Below are 20305 nucleotides of genomic sequence, written 5' to 3' on the forward strand. Positions count from 1 at the left end.
TAGCAAAGTAGCCGAAGAAGAAATGTCATACCAGTTCAAGGTCCAAGAAAACTCTCTTTGCTCAGTAGCAACGATTGGTAGAATCCATGTACATTAGGGTGATTCAAAAAAAATTTTTTTTTTCAATTGGTACTCGCAAAAATAGGATCCTAGACATCTCTAAGAAAGCCTCTCCAAATATGAGATTTTAATTGTAACGGGAAGGTCCTCCGCCTAACGGTTTTCAATTTTTCTTATTATCAGATAGAAAAATTTATATCTCGCTTCCAACTACTTGAAAAAATATCTTGTTAATTAGGTTTTGTGGGAAATTGAATGCTCTAAAATATGGTCTCTTATGATTTTTTCGTAAACCCAACCGTTTAAAAGATATTAACGGTTGAAATTTGACTATTTTTGGAAAAATTCTTTATTTCTTATTAATTTTATAATTCAATGAAAAAAAAATAATTACGAATAGGTTTTTGGAGAGGCTAACTAAGAGGTGCTAGAGGAGGACCTATTTTTCAGAGTACCAAACGAAAAAAAAAATTTATTTTTTTTGATCCACCCTAATATGCACTGATTTTTGACGATGAATATCTCGTAAACGCTTAACTTTATCGAAAAATTACAGTAGACCATTTTTATAGAGCAGTAAATTTCCCACAAAACTCTGAGTTTCATCATTCATAATAATTTTTTTTCATTGAGTTATAAAATTAATAAGAAATAAAGAATTTTTCCAAAAATAGTCTAATTGCAACCGTTAATATCTTTTAAACGGTGGGGCTTACGAAAAAATCATAAGAGACCAATTTTAGAGCATTCAATTTCCTACAAAACCTAATTAACAAGATATTTTTTCAAGTAGTTGGAAGCGAGATATAAATTTTTCTATCTGATAATAAGAAAAAATTGAAAACCGTTAGGCGGAGGACCTTCCCGTTACAATTAAAATCTCATATTTGGAGAGGCTTTCTTAGAGGTGTCTAGGAACCTATTTTTGCGAGTACCAATTGAAAAAAAAAATTTTTTTGAATCACCCTAATGTACATATATGAAATTTTAACACATGCTTATGATTTTATAAGTATATAATATTTTTATATATGAATTGTTTCGAATTTTTGAATAATTGAGATATAAACTGTCCTATTTTTAAAGTTCTGTCAAATTGAAAACAGTGTTCTAAATTAAAAAAAATCGGCTCCTAAACTAGTTTAACAAAATCAGTAGCGTCAGTTGCATTTTGTCATCCTACGTTTTATGTGACAGTCCACGAGAATACTGTTATACTTTATTCTTATTCATGTTCTTATTCCCAAAAATTTTCAGGAAAATATCTTCAGCCGACCTTGAGTTTAAATAGTTTAACGGCTTTCTTGTATAATACATAGTATATATATTATTACCCTTATCCTTCATTGAGTTACACCGGATATCCTCAGAGCATTCAGAAGAAAATAAAATCATTTGACAATTTTTGAATTACTCTGAAAATATATTTAAATTGTAACATTAACATTACTGCACATTGTAGATAATTAATTTCTATCTTTTAGTCAGAAAATAATTTCTTTTTTTTTAATTTTTGTATGTCTCGGATGTTAATATGCTAGTAAAGCTTCGCTTCCCAGTATTAATTTTAAGCATCTCGTCTAGCGGTGTCTACGCCAATAAAGAAGAAGGTAATGCCAAAACATTGTAAACAACTGAAACAAACAAAATAATGACGTTTGGTAAATTTAATCACTTTGCTTAGAATACATATAGCAACTTATATATGTATGTATATGTATATATTAATATCGTCTCGTATTGATCTACGGAAAATGCGAGAGTAGAAAATGTTTGGTTACACCCGAACATATCCGTTTCTTAGTTGTTTATAAATACTTTTTAAATTTAACATACAATATTTTGCCCCTTACACAAATACCAAAACTCTCAGATTTAATATCACTTGACAAATCACTTATAACTTATGTTTTGACTTTTAGTTCTTACACCATTGGGAATTATTCTAATTATGATTATGACGGACAGTTTCATTTTCACTCTCCGACAAACGTAAAGCAGAACAAGTAAGGGGATATTTAGTTCGGTTGTAACCAAATATTTTATATCCCCACAATTTTCAAAAATACTTGAAGGTATTCACAAGCCTTTAAATCAAACAAACCTGCTTAAGAAACAAATTTTCATTATGCCACGAAATTATCAATGGATTACGATAAGCTTTGATATGTTTTTATAGGTAATTGTCACACTTATTTTCATAGCTAAATTTTTCTTCGGGCTCGAAACATTTGTTTTAAAATTTTATTTAGTGAAAGTTGCATTAAAATATTACATATTTTGACTGATATAAATAGTTAAAAGTTTGATTAGGTATAGAGAAATGCTTGGACTGAATGCTTTAACTTTTGATGCAACATAAAGTTTTTAATGATTACAAACTTTGTTTGTTAGTTTTTGAGAAATCCGAATGAAATTTTGTAAATAGGTGTATTTTGCTTTTATAATCTTTTGTCAAAATCGGCTAGATCGGACAACTAAATTACAAATCTCCCATACAACCGATTATTTAGATTTTTAATCTTCACTTAAAAATCGCTAGACCGAAACCGGTTTTAGGACCCATAGTCTCTTAAGTGAAGTTGTTCAGAAGGATAAAAAAATATGGCCTGCTCTGATGTACAGTATACATTAGGGTGTGTCATTCTGAGGCAATCTTTTTTTTCAACTGAAAAACAGGCTCAAAACTTTCGAAAATGTGAAAAACAACGTCACTCAAAAGATGAGCTCTTAATATTAATATTAAGAGGAGCCTCTTTCAAATTTTCTGTTTTCCATGTGTGTGGTTATTGTGCGGAGGTTAAATGGTAAACTCGATTCCCATGGTAAACTCGATTCCCATTCTACTCGAAAATCGATTTTTCTCGTAAAATATAAATGTAACAAATAACTGTTACGTGAACACAAGTGTTATACTCTGTAGCAAGATGTTGCGAGAGTATAAAACCGCTGCCGTTTGTGCTTACATAAACTCAAAAATAAGAATAATAACATAAGTGTATGCATCAAGTAAGGGGAAGCTAATTTTTGTGGGAACCAAATGTAAATAATGTCGCAAATTGATAGATTATAAAGTGTTAACTGTTTGCTCTAAATGCTTTATTTCAAATAATAAGGCGACTGAAGTACTCGTAAATATATTTGTTATTTAACACTTAGAAGTGAAGTTATAAACCGATTTTTTGATTTTTCAATTTCACATTCTGTTTGACAAATTTATTGTTTTGTTAATAGGAGGATCAGAAATCATTATATTTAATACATATGTAGGTCTAAATGACGAAAGTCCCATGCCAAGTTTCCATAGTATCATAATAGAGTTGTGTTTCAATTGATGATTTGGTAATCTTTTAAAAACAAAAGTAATCAAGGAGGACTGAAACTGGCTTGATATGTGAAGCCCTGTCAAATTTTGTAATTTTTTTCTAAAATGTTTAATAGAAAAGTTATGCACCGAATTGCAAACAGGAACATTCATGGTTATTAAGTATTAATTTGTACCCAGAATATTAGAGCAATAAAGCATATTAGAAAAATCCACCTAGCTAAAAGAAGACAACAACTATTATATTATACCCTTGGGCGGCATGTTGTGAGAGTATAAAAATGAACAACACTTAATCGAAGAATGCAAAAAGATTACCTACTCTTCTTTGTCCTTTTAGAACCACAATGATTTCATTAATGTTTGTGCTAGCATATAAACAAGGGTTGCAAAAGCTCTCAATTAAAAACATGTTGGATGTTTTCTCCATCTAAAAATTACTTCAAATACCACCCGGAATTCTCATTCAATTTTCTGCAATGTGGCAACTGTTAAGTATGCTTGAGAAAGATATCCAATAATGCAGAAAACCACTCATAAGTGCAGAATACAATACTGGCGACAGACGACAAACGACATGTCAAATATTAAAATACACACGTTCTTATGGACACTGTTATTTTGACAGCTGCACGACTACACGACAGCAGGCCGACGGTTGTCGTTCTCGCTAACTTCAATGTACTCCTGTATTTGCCAACGACAGTAGGACGACAGTAGAGTTGACAGTAGAATGGAAGATAGAGAGATGAGGAAGAGTGTTGATGCCACTAATATGTAAAATGTAAAATTATTCACAGCTCTAACAAACTTGACGTTATTTTACAAATAAAAGCATAAAATAGCTCTATTATATCATTTGTAATAACAATTGATAATTTAAAACAAAAATATATACCTATTTACTTATTTTTTGCATAAAAAAATTTCACTTTGAACAAAATATTAAAATTTTATTAAAGTGCAAGGTATTAATATGGCCACAACGAAATTGTGTACATGCAAAATGGAGAGCTGTGTTGTCTTGTGTACATGCGTTCATATTGTAGGATGCACAACTCCGTTTTCAGTTCACTGTTGTGCTGCCATGTCGTGTCGCGAGCATTGTATTCAGGATAATACCCTCCACTTTTTCACACCCGATGTCGCAAATATCAAAACAAGGTACATACAAATTTCATTTCTTTGTCATTCATTTCACTTAAATTGGATTTTCCTTCCGCCACCAAATCAAGTACACTGTTTTATATCAAAGGCTGTTAATGTTTATTTGTAAAAAAGATAATGATTAATATGCATTAAACAAATATTTTAAATTAACCCGGCGTCATTGTTGCCGGGTATCTGATACCCGAGCGATTTTAAAATTGATTGATCTCATAATAAATAGTTTTCTTTTTTTGTTTGATTGTATTGTTGATGTTTTAATAAATAAATGTTTAATTATTATAAGTAATATGTATTATTAATGTAGTATACTAGTATTGACATAACATTGATTCAATGTTCAGCAATGTCCACGGGTAAAATACACCCGGCCACAACGGACAAGTTCTATTTAGTAGCCACAATGACGCCGGGTTAAAGGAACGTACAACTTTAGAATAAAGATCTAAATGGTAAAAATGAAAATTAAGGTGAATGCAATAATTATTTTAATTTTAAAATAAAAAAGTTACAGTTGTTTATTACCTTAAACTCAAATTCTAATATGAAATTCCAAAATAATTCAAAATTAACCGCGTATTAAGTTTTATTGGATAAACATTGCTTCATTTTCTAATTCATGTCTTTAGTCTGAAAATTTTAATTCATTCATACAAATGTAGCTGTCACTATACAAAAGTAATTTATTGGGCAAATAAGTAAGGGAGTTCGGGTGAAACCGAACATTTTATACTCTCGCAATTTGCGGCGGAGAAATACTTTTAAGAGCAGCAAAACTTTATATTAGGAGATGTGGTTTGGAATATACATATGTGGCGTATCCAATACAAGTATTATAGACCGGGAGCTGAGTAGAGTTGAGTGTGCAAAATATGAGGACCGCATTCTATAAATAGTTTTGAACAAAGAAAAGCTTGCAGATTATGATTCTGAATTTTGCCGGTAGACTTATTGGTCCAATTTTTTTTTTACTCCATCCCCGATAAATTGGACGAAACAAATGCTTTAAAATTAGAGGGCTGAAGCCCCCCCCGAAATAAGGAATTTTTTTAAATAAATCGCAAATAAAAAAGATTTATCACTGACTGAATCTTTAGAAACTCTTATACACAACTCAGTTCAAACCTATAACAGTCGTACGCAACTACACTAGACGGTGACTGAAAACTTATCAAAAGTCATACTTAATCGTTGTACAGATCTTCATCTTGATATGGTGAAGTTGGTTGGACAGGGATATGACGGAGCAGCAAACTTGTCAGGGCATTTAAGTGGAGTGCAAACCAGGATAAGACAACTGTATCCAAAAGCACGATATGTTCATTGCGCTAGTCACCGATTGAACCTTACGCTTTCTAATACTATGTCATTACCTTCAATACAGAACTGCCTTGGTATTGTCAATGAAATAGCAAATTTATTTAGAAACCATTCAAATGCAAACACAATTTTCCAGGACGTTATACAGAAGCACGCACCAGAAAGCAAAAAAAGGCGACTTGTTCGCCTTTGTGAAACAAGGTTTATAGAAAGGCATGAAAGCATTATAAGCTTTGTGGTCCATTTCGTCTAAAGCATCAGCCTTCTTAGCAGCGGTAGAGAAAAGCGATTTTTTGCTTAGTCTATTCGTCTGTGAGCAATTGTTCAGCTTAACGCTGCCACTGTCTGTGCAACTCCAAGAAAAATCTATGGATTTTGTATCAGCAATGAACCGAGCCAAAGAATTAATAAGAACTCTGCACCAGATAAGAGAAACAGCGGATGGTTTTTTCAACGATATTTTCCAAACAGCATCACAAATGTCTAAAGATCTTTTTGCCACAGATCTTGTAGTGCCTAGAGTCAAACTACTCGTGCTAATCCACCTTGCACAAGCCCTGAAAGCCACTTCAGAGTTACAATATTTATTCCATGCGTTGATGTTCTGATTCAAAACATGACAGAACGTTTATTAGTGAATGAGGATATACTCTCGTCATTTCAAATTCTACTCCCAGGTTTTGCTGCAATTGATAATGCCGAAGAATTAAAAAATTTAACTATTTACTTCGAGGAGCAAATATCAATGACAGCATTAAAATCAGAGTATCGATTGTGGTGTGCCAGCTTATCATCAATAGATCCAACCATAGAAGTGTTGAAATTACTGCAACATTGCGATGCAACGTATTTTAAAAATATTCACTACCTGCTTACAATTTTAGCAACTCTTCCAGTGACGACCGCTTCCGTTGAAAGAACTTTTTCAACCTAAAAAAGAATAAAAACTTTACAACGCAGTGTGATGGGCAATGAGCGGCTGAGTGCACTTGCTGTTATTGCAGTGCACTGGGATATTAAAATAGATCCAGATGAAGTAATTAATGATATGGCAAACAAGAAGAAAAGAAAAATATTACTTATTTAAGTTACAACTACCAAATAATTTAAATAATATGTATATGAATTTATGTTGTTTTTTTTTTTTTAATAAACAGAAAATTTAAAGTTTATATATGTTTTTACTTCAGCCCTCCCCGAAATGAAAAGCTGGCTACGGGCCTGTCCAATTGTTTTTTATAATTAAAGGTACTTACATCTACTCAATTGGAATAAAAAAAAAAAAAACAAAAAATAAAAAAAAAATAAAAATAAAAGAAGAATTGTTGGAAAAAAAATGTATTACGAAAAATCAAATTTTTACATACATTTAAAAAAAAATGAATTAACAATCTTTTTTCTTTTGATAGTCATTATTAATGCATTTGCATAACAAAATACAGCTCAGTTGTGATTTTTTGCACGAACAAGCCTGTGTTTGATATTTCGATGTGCATTTACAAGGCTGAATTAACAATTCGGGCAATGGTGGTTTTGTCAGTTGCCGTGGGTACAATTTATCATATCTTCTTTCATAGCCTAATACGAGTAAGTTGTAATCAATAGGCTCTAGTAGTGTTTGGTCAGCATTTATTCATACATATGTTTGTGCTGAAGCTCTTAACAAATGTAAATTTAGAGCATCTGATGTACAAATTACTCTTGATAAATTTAATCCGAAGCCGATATTTTGGGAAATTAATTTATACCGAAGTTGATCAGAAGTTAATTTTTTTTTTGTGAGAAAAGATAAGTGCAAATAGTTTCTACTTGTGTTAACTGTTCGACACTTAGGTATGGATTCCCTAAAAGCCTTAGTGCTTTTTGTACAAAATCTAATGACTTTAGCAGCTTTTAGACTTTTTTTAGGCTAATCTGCTAGTCGAATCGCAGCCAGTTAGAGAGTGTAATGCTAGCAAAATACGACAAATGTTTTCGCCAAGGGATCCGTCGAACAACCTAGACGTGCAAGTTTATTCCAAAAATAAATTCCCTATATAAAAACATCTGTATCAACGCTAAGGATTATGATATGGGCAGATTGGATTTTTACTGCGTGAAACACGTGAGAAACATCCTTGAATCGGCTTCTAAGTGGTTTGAATAAAAGTGAGGTACTTCAAAAAACGAAGAGCCTTGTAATTTAAAACATTTTTTTGAATCATGAAATCCTCCACAAATATATAACTCGCAATCTTCTGGTACTTGTAAATATCTAGGAGCAGCAGTACATAGGAATCGAACGAGCTTAAACTTATTTTCAGTGCTTGAGTGCTGTATCATCTGTATCAACGCTAAGGATTATGATATGGGCAGATTGGATTTTTACTGTGTGAAACACGTGAGAAACATCCTTGAATCGGCTTCTAAGTGGTTTGAATATAAGTGAGGTACTTCAAAAAACGAAGAGCCTTGTAATTTAAAACATTTTTTTGAATCATGAAATCCTCCACAAATATATAACTCGCAATCTTCTGGTACTTGTAAGTATCTAGGAGCAGCAGTACATAGGAATCGAACGAGCTTAAACTTATTTTCAGTGCTTGAGTGCTGTATCATCTGTATCAACGCTAAGGATTATGATATGGGCAGATTGGATTTTTACTGTGTGAAACACGTGAGAAACATCCTTGAATCGGCTTCTAAGTGGTTTGAATATAAGTTAGGTACTTCAAAAAACGAAAAGCTTTGTAATTTAAAACATTTTTTTGAATCATGAAATCCTCCACAAATATATAACTCGCAATCTTCTGGTACTTGTAAGTATCTAGGAGCAGCAGTACATAGGAATCGAACGAGCTGAAACTTATTTTCAGTGCTTGAGTGCTGTAGGCTTCAGTTTGATTAAATTTATTTCATTTTCGTTCGGTTTTTGTTCTTGATAAATCACCATTGCTGTAACATGAGTCGAGTCTTTTCCGCTTAATGTCTCTTCACTGAAATCATTGTTGTCAATAGCTCCATGTAAAAATAACGATGAATCTCGAACTATATTTTCAGGAATAAGCAGCTTTTTTTCTATATTTTCACACACAATTGACGTTGCTACTTTTTATCGAGATTCTTTAATGCTTTGTAACTGATACAATGCCCAACTATATTCAATACGGTGATTAAATGCTTAGATCGAGTCAAATGATGGATAGATTGAGCTAAAGCTATATGCTTTGGAGTCTGTTTCTCAGTAATCGTGAAATATACATATATCATGAAACACTGATGCTCGTCGATTGTAATTTTCACTTAGTTTCACATTCTTGGCACTGAACAAGGCTTGCATAAAAGTTTGCCAAGTAGTTGGCAATTGACCTTTTTTTAAAAAGTGTTCAATTAAAATTTCGTCACATAAATACCTATCTGGTATTACTTCAGTACTTATTATTTCTTTGCAAAGTTTTTTTGCTACTTGAACAATGTGATTTACTGATTTTGAGGTACGAATATGTTCAATGATTTCACCCAGTGGTATGTTGTTAATAATTGCCATTGATGATTTCGGTCGATCACTTGGATATGAAAATATAATGTTTTCACCATACTTATCAATGAGTATTGATTTTATAACGCGGTTTTCTACAACTGCATCTTGTATATATTTCAGTGAGTTCAGTTAATCGCTTAGCCAATAATGAGACTTCAAAAGAGTGAGATGTTATTGAAGTTTTATTTCATCCATCAGCTTCTCAAATGCCTGTATAAGTATGTCATGTTGTGTTTTATTTTGAAATATCAGAACACATATATAGGTATTAGGTTTGTTAATGTAAGTTGCCATACAAGTTCGATGCCATGAACAATTGTGTTCAGTAAAGTCTGTATTATTTTTTATTTTCCCACTAATGTCATCTTTTCTCCGATTTGCTGCATTTTGAATGCTGATGAACGATTGTGGTTTCGGTTCTTAACTAAATGATCCGTTTTATCACAAAAAAACACGATACTTCGTTTAGTCTTCGCTTCTTTACATTTATCATTTGTAGTGACATTGTCCTCGTTTTTGTTTAACACTAATAGACTTGAATACAAGAAAACATCAATAATTTTGCTTAGATACAGCAATATGAACAGTTAAGCACTAACAATTAGTTTCTACTGACTACAAGGGCTATGACACATCGCCGCGCATAGCGGAGAGAGGCGGGTGGGCCAAAAGGAAAGGGACCAGCACAGCTGCCGGCAACATGTTTTTTTTTGTTGTTTGGGATCTCAGGTAAAAGAATTTGAGCATAGTTGACGGTCCTCACATTTTGCATACTCAACTTCCTTTGGCGCCTGCACTATTATGCGTTCAATTAGTTTTATTAAAACATTATATATCGCACTTGTTACGTTAAAGTACAACAACTCAAAATTCGAACATTTTCAGTAGAGACGAAAAACTGTTTCCGTAAATATTAATAATATATTACAAAGAAAAAACAATGTAATTGCACGAAAATATCATTAAAAATAATATAACCTTTGTTTCATTTTTATTTGTTTAGTATTTGCACGAAAATAACAAATTTTGAGTTATTACTCTTTTCCTGAAATTTTTTTATATACATAGTGGTATTATTTTGAGGTGTCTCTGTTTAACAATTCGAAATGTCACACTTTATGTGATACACTAACGAACCAATTTGATAAAACACTTCGAGACAACTAAAAATGTAACTCTTTAGTTGAGTCGAAAGAAGTCATTCTGAAAACAAAGAGAGAGTCATAACGTTTTTTTAACGAAAGACTAGACAAATCACTGAACGATTTTTACAGTGGGTAGAGATGACCACTGCACATTATTTTCTTGCAAAAAACTAAAATTTGGAAATTTTGAGTTGTTACACTTTAACGTAACAAGTGCGATATATTGGCTGATATACTTTTTATAATTTTAACCCGAAGTCTGAAATTTGTATATTTAAAATATGGGGCCTATGCTAGAGACCCAATGTTATAAAAGACATTCGGTGAATGAAGTGCTTTCAGATTTCTTGAATGTTGACCGGTACATATTCAGTATAAAGCCGACCGGAATTTGTTTATTATTATTATTATTTATATGGGGGCTAATGTAAGTACTGACTCGTTTCTAGCGAATTTTGACTTAATCGTACACTATTATCAAGAAAAGATGCTCTCTGAGTTCTAATAATATTATATTCCCCACAGATACTTATGTGTTTCCAGTGCGATACCTTGTAACAAATAACGTTTTGTATTATTTACACCCTGGTATGGCCCTTTATTTGTTTTTGCTTAACAGCATTTTGTGGACAAAGCAATGATTTGATACTACCCATATTTCATGAGTACTAAGGAACACGCGTACCAAGTTTTTGCAAGATATCTCAATTTTTGCTCAAATTATGCTTGCATGGACAAACCGGACAGACAGACAGACATTAATTTGTCCGTCTTTATGTGTAAATGTATGTATATATAACTCTATATGTATCTCAATTAATTTAAGGTGTTATACTATATGTTACTATAATACTCTGTAGCTACATGTTGTGAGAAGAAAATGAAGAAATATCTTATTACTGCTTACTGCCAATCTGAGAGAATAATTGAAAACAAGTAAGTTCCATTTTAACCGCAACATTTTTAAGTTTCATGTTGACACCTTACCACTTTGTTTTGCTTCACTTTGCTTTGATAGGAAGTAGATATTTAGTTCAAAGCTGAAAAAGTGAAAAAGGAGAATAAAAAAGTTTTATTTTCAGTCCGACAGCGCATTCCCATACACATACATTACGCATATTATACATATTTATAAGTACTTCAATGAATAAATGATTATTTTCTGTGATCGCTTTAGTCTGCGGTGACTCTTCCGGTTGCTTTTATAACGGGTGATTTTTTTGAGGTTAGGATTTTCATGCATTAGTATTTGACAGATCACGTGGGATTTCAGACATGGTGTCAAAGAGAAAGATGCTCAGTATGCTTTGACATTTCATCATGAATAGACTTACTAACGAGCAACGCTTGCAAATCATTGAATTTTATTACCAAAATCAGTGTTCGGTTCGAAATGTGTTTCGCGCTTTACGTCCGACAAATTTTGTTCAGCGATGAGGCTCATTTCTGGTTGAATGGCTACGTAAATAAGCAAAATTGCCGCATTTGGGGTGAAGAGCAACCAGAAGCCGTTCAAGAACTGCCCATGCATCCCGAAAAATGCACTGTTTGGTGTGGTTTGTACGCTGGTGGAATCATTGGACCGTATTTTTTCAAAGATGCTGTTGGACGCAACGTTACGGTGAATGGCGATCGCTATCGTTCGATGCTAACAAACTTTTTGTTGCCAAAAATGGAAGAACTGAACTTGGTTGACATGTGGTTTCAACAAGATGGCGCTACATGCCACACAGCTCGCGATTCTATGGCCATTTTGAGGGAAAACTTCGGACAACAATTCATCTCAAGAAATGGACCCGTAAGTTGGCCACCAAGATCATGCGATTTAACGCCTTTAGACTATTTTTTGTGGGGCTACGTCAAGTCTAAAGTCTACAGAAATAAGCCAGCAACTATTCCAGCTTTGGAAGACAACATTTCCGAAGAAATTCGGGCTATTCCGGCCGAAATGCTCGAAAAAGTTGCCCAAAATTGGACTTTCCGAATGGACCACCTAAGACGCAGCCGCGGTCAATATTTAAATGAAATTATCTTCAAAAAGTAAATGTCATGAACCAATCTAACGTTTCAAATAAAGAACCGATGAGATTTTGCAAATTTTATGCGTTTTTTTTTTTAAAAAGTTATCAAGCTCTTAAAAAATCACCCTTTATAAAATAAATTGTGGAAAAATGAATCTGAAAATAATTGAACCAGTTAAAAAGTGATCGTTCTTCATTCATAATCTCACAATTTGCAAGAATAAAGAGCATAATTTAATAAGGAAGGGATAAGCAAGGCTGCCGAGGGAAAATCTCGGGTCCAGGGGTCAAAAGGTGGGGGGAATCCAATTTACGGGAATGTTTCTAATACTTTATAAACTTTATTAACTATCTTCCCACTTACTACTTCCCTGTTTTTCTCTTCTCATGTTTATTAATTTGCTTTCTGGTTGATGTTGTGTGGAACAACATTGGTTTGTACGATTTTAAAAATATGCATAGGGGTATCATATAGTCTTATAAATTTAAAAGTAATAAATAAAATAAATAAATAGTAAATCGAAAACATAGCGTTGTGAATTGTAATTGCGAAAACGCTTGTCTGTATATAATCCACAAAAAAATTTTTTAAACAAGCGTAAAAATTTATGATTTCACGATGCGTATTGTGAGTTCCCTAATAATGCATAAATCAAAAAATTATTCAAAAAATTTTAATTTTCTCATTCAAACATTTATTTATCGATCGAATGACTAAGAAACTGGTTCTTTGAATCTGTCGACTATCGTTAGTAAGTATATATTTGAACATGCAATTTAAAATCCCGCAATCTTCTATTATTTAGAACTTTGAAGTTATATTTTCGAGCTATAACGGCAGCGAATGTGCCGATAATAGCCTGGAAACCCAACTTCTTGGCTAATTCTCCTTTTAGGTACAGTGTGGTTAATCTTAAAATCTTGCCCTATGTCGAGCATAATTGATGAAAATTTCCTATTAAAACACTTAACGCATGTTGAAAACTTGCAACAGAAACAGGAAAAGTTCATAATATTCTCAAAGCGATGAAATTTTTTGGAAAAGTCTTGGAGCGTGGATTTGATCTCTTGAAGAAAGAGGTTTCTTTCGCTGATTGACTATAGAATTTTAAACCATGTGGATGTCATCGAATTGCACTCAAATGTCATACATTTCAAAATTCCATCAACGCCTTGACGAGTTTCTTCATAAGGTTTGGTTATTTAATTTTTTTCAAAGCGGTTATTAATACGGGAATATTTTTCGCAAACAGCTCCACGGCATCAATTTTGGCAGTACATCTATTAGAAAGACAGTGAAGTTAATTGGATATTTTGGATTTCAAAATTTTTCAACGTTGTGCCTGCTCGTGTCGAGACGACTCCAACTAAATTCAGCTTGTGGGCACCACAAAGCGAAATAACTACATACTTATTTTTACCTTGGATTTTCATATTTCCCGCTCATATTAATACCATTATCGGAGCCCTGTCCACTGCAATCTTCCAATGTTTTACGTATTAATGCGGTAATAGCTTTGCCAGTTTTTTCGTGGCAATCTACAAAAGCGAGGAAACTTACTTTTATCGGTAATCACAACGTCGAAAGTCATTCATTATTAAAAAATTTAAACATCAGACAAGAATATGCCGAAGCTGGATTTAAAACTCCGTAATTCGAAACTACATGCTACCGGTTAAATCATTAAACGATATTAAAGATTTCAGGAAGTGATAGAAAAGTGGATTATCTACAAAATACAAGTAGTATGACAGTATCTTTATTGTTTACCTTTATGTACATCCATACACAGGGAGGTGTTTCAATTTTGTCCATAAAAGTAGGATTCTAGAAACTATATTACATGAAAATTTTAAAATCAGAAGTAAACAGTAATACGTATGTACGTACATTCTTTTATCGTAAATGAATATGCCAGGAAATATGAGATACAAAAGGTACAATTTATAACAACGCTCAGGAGGTGGTTTAATACAGTATAGTCATGTTTATACTATTTATTATATTAGGAAAATATTTTTTAATAATTATCTAATATTTTATAAGATACCAGCATTAATAGGTAGAAGTATATTTATATACTATACTAACATTTATTGTTTGACGGCATGCATAGTTGTGCTCGCTATTTTATTTTTATTAAAAAATTGGAGATATAACATTTACATACCAATGATTTCACTAACAATACCAGAATCTTTAAGTAAGTAGGTAGTATATTTGTGCTAGAATATCATATTGTAATGCATCAGCAGTACTGGCTGACGAATAAGGTGAAAAGTACTGTAACAACTGAAGCAATAGGAATACGACCTCTTCAGCCAATCAAATTTGTCTAAGGGATGAACCAAAAAGTGACGCACCAATCAAACGCTTGGGAATTTTACTTGTATTTGCTTTGCTTACTCCTTCATTTATTTATTTCATTCACACTTATTGATACTTACAGACGGTTTTGGAAAATAGTATTGACCGTTTTGTAATTCTTATGGTTTTAGTACATTTTTTAGAAAAGTATTAGGATGGTTCATTGTCGCCAGATGCAATATAAAGCATTTTTAACTCTTATTGTATGGAAAAGTTATTCATAAACATACATAAGTATGAGATGAAAGCCCACATGATGTTTATATATGAAAAGTAAATTCGGTTTTAAAGTTCCATTGGCCATATATAATATGTATTCCATTAAGTGTCCCAAAAGACAATTGCGAAAATAGAGAAACTTATTTTACACAATCGAAGTCTCGACTTATAGTAATATTTGCTTAAAATGAAAATAGTTATACCTATTTTAAAAATTATTTCTCTAATATTTGGAGATAATGAAAACAATGTATTTCTAATTGCTAAATTCCACAATTGAAATCATAGTGAATAGTGAAAAAAATAAATTAGCATTCACAACGCCCAGCATTTGTTCCTTAATATGGGCAGTTTTGTTTGTTCAACACCAGAGTAAGCACCAGAGCGGAGAGCTAACATTTCAAACATTAATCTACAATTGATGCCATAAGAAATCAGTTTTATTTTCGCTTAATGACGGGAAAATATTTGTAAAATTTTACAGATACTTACATAAATTTAAATTATATAATTGGGTGAAAATAAACCTTAAAATTTATTAATGAATTGAGTTTACAAGTTTTATAAAAGTAATATTGTTAAGCTATCGTTGATAGTAATAAAAATTTATTTATGAGACTCCAATTTCAATATCTTGGTAGGTGGAAAACATTTCAGAGACTTTATACTACTAAGTTTTATAGTTTGTTATACAGGGAAAATTTATTTTTTCTTCTAGATAATGAAGCTTTGTTTAGCATAACGAGATTTGAATGAATCATTAGTTTTAATGTTTTGATATTTGGTACCACAATTGATGTGGCTAAGAAATTATTATTACATATGTAAAGTGGCTTATGCAGAGTAATGGTATCTTCTATGAACAAGGTCTTTTTATAAAACTATTATAACCCGACTATTATAACCCCGGTGTAGCACATTGTGTCTTGAGTCGACTAGTCTTCTTATAACGAATATATGAAACTGCTGACTTATTTTGTTTTTAGTTTTTACTGGTCAAATATATTTCTAAATTTCCTGTTTCAATATACATATGTATGTACGTATATGTATAATATATGTATAATATAACAAAAATGAGTGAGTGATTAGTAAGCTTTTGAAAAAAATTAGGCTTTGGTAATTATCTGGTATATATATATATATATATACATACATAAGTATTTTTCGTTTATTTGGCATTTTTAACGCAGCACAAAAGTCTAAAAAAATTTACACCCCAAGTTATAGCAAGCGAAGCTCTTATGTATGACAGTAGTTAACTATGTAGCATGCACAAAATTCATGTTTCTTAATTCATTCAATTTCCGTTCATTCGAATGTTAACATCGGTCATTCGGGTGGGCCAATGTTTCGAAGTAATGCTTATAATTGCTTCAAATACAAGATATTTCATAAACATTTTATATCAGGATAGAACAATGGAATGGGTAGAATTTTTTAACTGTGCAAAAAAATAACCATCTTAGCTTTTGTGTAATTTTACATGTATATTAATGTATACATATTCAACGAAATATATACTATATGTGCATTAATGTGGGTGAAGAAATTGGGATTAAAACTCCGCCTGGCGCATGCCAAGTTATTCAAATATTCATACAGTGGGTATCATTATCGAGTTGTTTTCAACCCAAAATGTAATTTTGGTGGTGGAATTGGTTACACACTTAACCGCGTAATTGTGGATAAGAGCACTCAAACGTGATAATAATACGGTTTTTATCGCACGTCGTGCAACAATTGGTTAGCTGTTCACATTAAAACAAACTACTTGTGCCATATTATTAGTATTTAAAAACCAAATTTACGAAAATGGAATAATCTGTCTATCTTAGAATACATCTTAAAATATTTTAGTGATGCTACATGCAAGTTAAAGTGAAATTAAAAAATAAAAATAAATTATATGTGACAGATATACAAATTTAACAACGATCGCAACGTCCAACTGAAATTTTATAAAAACTTTGCATCTAAAAATGGATTTGTCAACGGCATATCGATACAATCAAAATATGATGGAGTATTATACATGTAACTAAAGTTTTACACAATTCATTCCGATATAATTATGAGTAATAAACAATATTACATTGATAATAACTTAAAACAATTTTAAACCTTATCAGTACTTCTGGTTTTGCCGTGATCTTAAAGAAAGCAGCAAATGTTCAAATTACAAAAAAATATTGTATATGGTATACATATGTATGTATGTATGTGCATATACAAACTCAACGTTTTTATCTGAATCCATCTCAACATAACATAAAATTCGTCAAATAAAACTTGGGGTTGAATTTAAATCAGATAAATATTAACTATATTTTAAACATTTACTTGAAACATCAAAATTATTTTATTAAATATTATCATTGTGGACAAATTTCAAATTTTGAGAATCTTTCGAGAACTGCTTCTGTAGTGACTTCGATGTCATGATGCGTGTGCAGCAAGGCCAGGCCGATCAATCTTTAAGCATGTTCGTCCTCAGTCACATTTTTATGCGCCGAAGTGTCGAAAGAACGTTCAGATCTTGCATTCGCCACAGGAAGTGTGCAAAATATGCGAAGAAAACTATGAATTATGGGGTATAGGTCTACATCGCAGTTCTCCAGTTCCAATGAAGTAGTCGGTAACTTGTTGTCTTTTGACTTTTGCTTCTGCCCCCAATGGCACTGAGAGTGATCAAGTTCACCTTTGAGCTTCAAACGTCGCACGACGTTCTCATTATCCAAAAGGCCTTTGAATCTATCTATCAAGCCGTCAATAAGATTTTCCATTTCTTTGGATTTCAAAGCACATACTTTTTCTAGAAGCAGCAAACTCAATTGAAATCCACCCAATACTCTCTCGCGCAGAAATTTTCGCGTTTAGTTTGTCGGCCGCACAATCTTGGTCTTTCGCGGAGAATGTATCAATCGAACATATCACAGATGGAGCTGAATGCAACATCTATTTCTATCTCTATCAATCCTCGTCGCTTCAAATTTAGCCCTTTCAGTTACGGATCTGATTGGATTGGATTGGATTTAATCTGCATACGTTGGCTACACTTCAAGTGGTATCTTAGCATTATTTATTATTTTCGAAAATGACGAATTTATGGTTTATATTTCTGTTACTTTATATTTTTTCAGAGTAGTGAAATTACTCATAAGCCATTTAGCTCTTAGGGGGGTTGAAATTTTCCCCATTTCCCTCTCTGAACCCGCCATTACATATACATACAGCTATGGACACATAAATTTCAAATTTTTTATATCATCTTTCTTGTGTTACAGTATCATAAATATTTTTAATAAATAACAATTGTTCGGGGTTTTTTAAAGGTTCATTCTTTGTCTTCAGTACAAAATGAAGTTGCAATTCATTGCCAAAAAAAAAATCATCAAAATGCAAAAACTTTGGTATAATGAGCTGGACACATACGAGTAAATGGCACAAACTAAAAAGGTGTACTTCATATGCTTTTCAAACCATAATATTTCCGCCACCATGCTTTGTCGTCTTCTAAGTGTACCTAGGATTATATTCTTGGCACTTAGGACGACGCACAAATATTCTGCCATCTAGTCCTATCCTGTTAACCTTTGTTTCGTCACCCCACAATACATTTTTCCAAAAATGTAAGCTATTCTTTTGATGAGCTTTGGCGAAGATCAGTCGTTGTGAAATATTTTTTTTTTAAGAGTGGTTTCTTTCTCGATATGCAGCCGAACAATTTTGCCTGATTCAGACGTCTTCTGACAAGTATAAGTTCTAAACTCAATGATTGGTTGATGTGAGCTGCTACTTGCCGTGATGATTTGAGCGCGCACGAGAAATTTTTTTAGCAATTTCGGCCACGTTTTGTCCTTTATTCATAATATTTCTTTCACTGAAATACTTTTAACTATTTATTTTTCAACAAAACATAAAATGATGTTTTAAATTAAAATCTGCGCGAGTATTACTTTTACTTTTAAACAACTTTAACTTAAAAATTTTTAGCATTTATATGAAATGAAATTTGTGTCATTTATGTGTCCATAGCTACATATAAATGTTTATGTGTCCATAGCTACATACATACATATGTATGTACATAAGACAATAACAATATCTAGCAACATAAACGAGGAAGCATCCACAATAAAATCTGTTATACTCTCAGCTGCACACTTAGCCATTCCCCAAACTAATACTAAATAGTTTTCCACAAAGCTTCCATATTGGTCTAAAATGTTATCTGTGATAAGAAATAGAAAACAAAAGTTATGGGCTACCTACAAACACAACCGAACAATCAACAACTTAATACAATACAAAAAAGTCAATGCCACTTTTCGAAAGGAATTAAAAATGCAAAAAGACAATCGTTTGTAGAATTTACAGCTAACATAAAGCCTACCTCTAGTCCTAAAAAGGTTTGGTCGGATATAAAACCTCTGTCGGGCGCATCTAAACACCATAAAATCGATTTTATCCACTCTACACAAGGCCCTATCTATGACCCCAAAGAGATTGCTGAACACTTTGCAAGTTCATGGTCTAATGCTTCTCTTAATTCTAATTTCCACATGGATTTCAACTCTCTAAGTAATATAATTACCACAACCCGTCACTTTGCCCTACAGCTTCCCTAATCGAATCAGCAATCTCACTTCACGAATTCGACTCGACTATTTCTACTATGTCTGGTAGCTCTCCAGGCCCGGATAAAATACCCTACTCCCTCCTCAAAAACCTTCCTTATACCCTTAAACTCCAACTCCTATCCTTGTATAACAGAATTTTTGATAAAAGCACCCTTCCACAAGATTGGAAAAAAGCTGCTGTTATACCTATTCCCAAACCTAACAAAAACTGCCCTTCCGTCCTCAACTTTAGACCTATATCCCTAATACCCTGTATATCTAAGGTGCTTGAAAAAATTATATCCGTGAGAATTATGTGGTACGCCATGAAAAAAGGGTTGATAAGCTCTAACCAGTTCGCTTTTCAAAAAGGTCTCGGTGTCATCGACCCACTTCTGTATTTTGAACACTGTGCTTCGACAACGTTCTCCGCAAGAAACCACCTGTCTGTCCTTAGTCTAGATTTTGAAAAGGCTTTCGACAGAATTGGTGCACATATAGTTTTACAAGAATTAGAACGCTGGTGCGTTGGAGACAA

General features: G+C 32.5%; 1 protein-coding gene across 14 annotated transcripts in view; it reads left to right on the plus strand.

The window, feature by feature from the left end:
- Positions 1–20305, plus strand: part of LOC105227165 (paired box protein Pax-5) — a 199033-nt gene that overhangs the window by 20839 nt on the left and 157889 nt on the right. Inside the window, exon 1 of one of the 14 annotated variants that reach the window (XM_049459622.1) lies at positions 16461–17182. The exons of the other annotated variants lie outside the window; for them this stretch is intronic. Within the exon in view, the coding sequence (XP_049315579.1) occupies positions 17128–17182 (55 nt within the window). The 5' untranslated portion in view covers positions 16461–17127. Of the gene's footprint in view, positions 1–16460; positions 17183–20305 lie in introns of those variants that run through there. 14 annotated transcript variants of the gene reach the window in all.

The sequence above is a fragment of the Bactrocera dorsalis genome, chromosome 6, assembly GCF_023373825.1.
Source record: "Bactrocera dorsalis isolate Fly_Bdor chromosome 6, ASM2337382v1, whole genome shotgun sequence".
Classification (NCBI taxonomy): domain Eukaryota; kingdom Metazoa; phylum Arthropoda; class Insecta; order Diptera; family Tephritidae; genus Bactrocera; species Bactrocera dorsalis.